Below are 4891 nucleotides of genomic sequence, written 5' to 3'. Positions count from 1 at the left end.
AGACAATGAAATAGCTAGGGGAAAACTTTTTTTTTTTGAAGCAGATCTCACAGTTGAGATTTTCTCGGCTCTCTCTCCCTCTCCCCCTCTCTCTCCTGCTGGACTCTGAGTACAAAGCTGCCCTTTGAATGGGCTGCCTCAGGGCTGCTGGAGGTGCAGGCAGGAAAAAATCCAACTGGAACTAAACGAAGAGAGGTGGCCGTTTAACATGGCTGTCAGCGTCGAGGTGTGTTAAGAAGGAGTTATTTGGGACGAAAGCTTGGCTTTTAGAGTTCGGGGGAGATACTTTTTGGGAAAACTTTTACTCCACCCCCCGCTTTTTTTCCCCTAGAGGCAACTGCTTTCTTCTGCTGCAGGGTGTGTAAGCGTTTTTGTTGGTTTCTTTTTCCCTCGCCCTCCCCCCTCATTCAGCTCTATCTGTCGAGTGTGGAGAAAACTCCTTTAGCCAGTATGTGAGCAGGAGGGTCAAAGGCAAAGGGAAAGTTAATAATGCCTGCTCATGGTACTAACAATTCAGGATGAATCTTGTCAAAAGTTTTTCTGGAAGTGTGGGTCTTTGATTGTGTGTTTCCTGAAAGCAAGACCAATCATTTCCGTTTATTCACTGGCTAAACCCCTACTTGATTGGGGACAAGGACAGAAACCATCCATTACGATCTGATATATTATCCAAACAATTTAGTGTATTCATGAGGTAACCGAAACGTGGGGGCTGCGAAATTACCCGTAATCAATTGCAACAGCGAGTGTACGTCCCCGCGGGTGTCGGACAACTACAACTCGCTGTGGCAGTAACGCGCGGGAGCCGCAGCATTTCGGAGTTGCTCTGCTTGCTACCTGATCGTCAGGCTGGGGACACTGGACGTGCTCAGAGAACGCGGACGCTGACGAGGCGGCCTCGCCGCTGCTCCATTGGGATCCTGGATCAGACCCGCCGCCTCTCCGAGAGCGCGCCACTCGCCGGTCGCCGCTGACCAGCCCGCGGTCGCCGCAGCCGCCCCGCGGGGACATTCATTCTTGCCGCTTTGCCTCTCTCTGGGCAGGGCTCAGAGGAGCTCCATTGTAGGGTTTTGTCCCCGCAGTGCCTCTTTTTTTTTTCTTTTTTTGTTTCTTTTTTCTTTTCTTTTGTTTTTTTTTCTTTCTTTTCTTTTTCTTTTCTTCTTCTTCTTTTTTTTTTTTTTCGTCCTATGTTCGGGAAACCAGACAAAATGGACGTTCGGTGCCACTCGGACGCAGAGGCTGCCCGGGTCTCGAAGAACGCGCACAAGGAGAGCCGGGAGAGCAAGGGTGCGGAGGGGAACCTCCCTGCCGCCTTCCTCAAGGAGCCGCAGGGCGCCTTTTCCGCGTCGGGTGCCGCGGACGATTGTAACAAAAGTAAATCCAATTCGGCCGCCGATCCGGATTATTGCCGCCGGATCCTGGTCCGAGGTAGGGATGGGGCAGGGCTGCAGGGCGCGTTCCTTGGGGGAGGACTCGGGGGCCCTAGCAGCGCGGCGCCCCAGACCCAGGCCCGCAAGGAGGAGGTGCCGGCTGGGACTTCGGAGAAAGTTAGTGGCCTTTCCCCACCCCCGCCCCCTGGGTCTGGCCGGCCGCTGGGCTCTCGCACCTGGGGCGCGCACTCTCCAGGAGCCTTGACTCTCCAAACCCCGAGGGGCCCCGCCTACAGGGTTGCTGGGGAGCCTCGGGGCTGCGCGGGCGGGCCCAGGCTGCAGGCTGCGGCCTCTGACTCGGGGAAGAAGCAGGACACTATGGAGGACGAGTGCGCGCTGTGCGAGCCGGAGGATCTGCCGGGAGCCTGCCTTCGGGCTCCGGCGCCCTGGCCGGCTGAGTGCACCCAAGGGGAGTGCGGGCGCCGGAGAACAGCAGCCGATCGCCGGCTACGGCCAGGCCAGTTGGCGCGCTGGGCCGAGGGCCCCGGCGCCGCGCTCGGGGCTGGCCGCCGCCGCCAGGAGAAGCGGCTGGGCTGGGTTGCCGGGCCGCGGATGTTGCCTTGGTGCTCGGCTCGGCCCGGTAGTTGCTGCGCCTTGTGCTGGGGGCTCTGGCGTTGGCTGTCGTGAGGCCCGGCCCCGGCCCGGCGCCGCCCCCGCTAGCAGATCGCCAGGACCCGCCGGCCCCCACTCCGTCCCTCCTCCTTCCGCCGCCCTGGCTCGGGAGGGAAGGAGACCCTGGGGTGGGGTGTTGAGACCGCCGGAGCGGGGTCTGGTCAAGGGTCTCCAGAGCTGGGGCCGACGCGACCCGGCCTGGTCAGTTGGGAGACCCTCAGGCTACAGGGGACCCAGACCGCGCAACCGAGGCTCCCATGCCGGAAGGAACATCACCGATTTGGATTTTTTTTTTTTTCCTCCTATGTCCAAAGGGCTCTATAAAGGCAAAGTCTGGTTCCCCTTTCCGTCAGCGGTGTGGAGTTAGCCCCTTCGCTCCCCAGAACACACCGTGTCTTTGCCCCCCGGCTGTGGCCGCAGCTCTCCGCCCCCGCCCCCCACTCCCGACCGCAGGCAGCTTGCGACCCTGTCCTCCAGCCAGCTCCAGCCAGGGAGGTGGAGGGAGACGGGAGGGTTCCGGCGACTGACATCTCCCCTTCCTCAGATGCCAAGGGTTCCATCCGAGAGATCATCCTGCCCAAGGGCCTGGACCTGGACCGGCCCAAGAGGACGCGCACGTCCTTCACCGCTGAGCAGCTCTACCGGCTGGAGATGGAGTTCCAGCGCTGTCAGTACGTGGTGGGCCGAGAGAGGACCGAGCTCGCCCGGCAGCTTAACCTCTCCGAGACCCAGGTACCAGGTGGCCAGGCCTGCACAGCTCTGCACAAGCCTGCCTCCCCGCCCCCCCCCCCCCCCCCAGCCGGCTCTTCCCAGTACTTAGCCTGGCTCTGGACAGAGACTCCCAGGGGAGGTGGAGGAGACTGGGAGGATGGAGTGAAAGACCCACGATTTCTTCCCTTTCATAAAACATTCCTTTCCCTCCATGCCCCCCAAATCTTCCAGGGCCCATGCTCTGCCCACCTTGGCCTAGCCCAGGAGGCCCAAAATTCTGTCCTTTGGAATACCTTTTTTGGATCACAGTCTTGAGAATTCCTTCCTTGCCTCTGTTCTACAAGGAACCAATGTTTGCCCCTGTCTTGGTCACCCCATTTTGGCCAGATTTCCAGGCACCACCCCCTTTGGGTACCCCAGCCTTATACAACACCCAGGCCTGTTTTGCAAGAATGGGGCTGGGGCCCAAGCCACCCTCTAGTTGTGCTGAGGCTAACAACTAGATTGGAAAGGTGCACATTCCTGAGATTACCCCATGCAGGCCAGGCTACCCTGCTTCTTAAGGCTTCCCCTGGCTCTGAGCTGGACCCAGACCCATTCCTGGCCCTGAGCACCCACTGGGCACCTATTAGGCTCTGTCTTCAGTGCCAATGATATGTGAAGTATGGGATCAGAGGCAGATCTGGGGCCCTGGGAGCCAGCCCAGCCAACTGTGCTTTAGGTCTTTTCCTTTACATGAAATCCACATGATGTTACTGGAATTAGCCAGGTAGACTCTGGGCCCAGGCTTTTCAGGGCCTGGGAGCTTTGTTTTATGGAGGGAGGGCCTTTTGGGCCTAGTGAGGGCATGACACCAGCTTGGCCTAGGTAAGGCAGACTTCTTTCTAAGGGCCAGTCTCCTTCCCTGTCCCAGCCCTGAAGCAGGTAGGGAGCATGTTAGGTCTGGGATCTGGGCAGAAAGCTGAGAACTGAAGACAGATCATATTGGATGTTCTTTTTGAGTTTGAGTTGGCATGATAGCTTTTTCCTATTCTCTCTACTACCACTCCTCTTTTACAAAATCTAGACCTTTCCATATAGCTGCTAAACTCCATTCTGGGCCACCAGCTAGGCTTGAAGAGGGGCAAAAGAAGATGAGAAAATGAGAGGGAGGTTGGTAGAGAGCATTTAGTTCACCCCAGCCTCTTGATTTCCTCCCATGATTCCAAAGTTCATGATGGAGAGCAGGGGAGTGATAAATTAAGAGTATCACTCAGAGCCTCCAATCCAGCTGGCAGAGAGAGGAGGTGGAGAAAGCTTGGCCCACAGACCATCCTGCACAAATTATTCCTTCTACAGCCACCTTTCCTGCTTGCTGCTAGTTGATGGTCAAGTCTGAGCCTAAAAAGCAAGAAATAGCTTTTTGAAGCCTTGGACAGGACTAATGCCGCAGAGCCTAAATTCGAGCTTGTTTGTCGGGCAATGGGCCTGGGTCCAGAAAGGTAGAGCAACACTCCTCCCCACCCACTCCCACTTCCTACACAGCAGCCTTCGGGTCTTACCCCTCTTCCGGAAATGTGAGCTCACAAGCCAGGGTAATCCACGTCTGGCTGCAGGTAGTGAGGCAGCCCAGTGAAATCCCTTCTGGTCTTCCTTGGAGTTAGGGTCATGGACATCTTTATTGCTCTAGTTATAATCTTCCACAGCCTGGGCCTGCTTCCATGACCCGGAAGCGCAGCCTACTGGAGCTGTGTCCAACTCAAGGTGGCCCAGGCAGCTCCCGGGCTCGCACCTCTCCCGGTGCAGGATGGGGCTGGGACTGGGGCTAGGGCTGGGGTTGGAGAGGGCCCCGAACCGAGCCCTCGCGTCCTCGCTACCCCCTGACGGCCGGTCTCTCCCTGCCCCTCTTCCCCGCCCTCCCCGCGCCCCTGCGCCCAGGTGAAAGTCTGGTTCCAGAACCGGCGCACAAAGCAGAAGAAGGACCAGGGCAAGGACTCGGAGCTGCGCTCGGTGGTGTCGGAGACGGCGGCCACGTGCAGCGTGCTGCGGCTGCTGGAGCAGGGCCGCCTGCTGTCGCCGCCCGGCCTGCCCGCGCTGCTGCCGCCTTGCGCCACCGGCGCGCTCGGCTCCGCGTTACGCGGGCCCAGCCTGCCAGCCCT

General features: G+C 58.7%; 1 protein-coding gene across 1 annotated transcript in view; it reads left to right on the top strand.

The window, feature by feature from the left end:
• The first annotated feature begins 1187 nt into the window (after positions 1-1187).
• The window catches only part of VAX1 (ventral anterior homeobox 1), a 5912-nt gene continuing 2208 nt past the window's right edge, over positions 1188-4891 (top strand). The window contains exons 1-2 of the mRNA XM_021700177.1: positions 1188-1428; positions 2587-2781. Coding sequence (XP_021555852.1) covers positions 1188-1428; positions 2587-2781 — 436 coding nt within the window. The remainder of the gene's footprint in view (positions 1429-2586; positions 2782-4891) is intronic.

The sequence above is a fragment of the Neomonachus schauinslandi genome, chromosome 6 (genome assembly GCF_002201575.2).
Source record: "Neomonachus schauinslandi chromosome 6, ASM220157v2, whole genome shotgun sequence".
NCBI classification, from domain to species: Eukaryota; Metazoa; Chordata; class Mammalia; order Carnivora; family Phocidae; genus Neomonachus; species Neomonachus schauinslandi.
The sequence above is the reverse complement of the archived record's forward strand: the minus strand, read 5'-3'. Positions and strand labels throughout refer to the sequence as shown.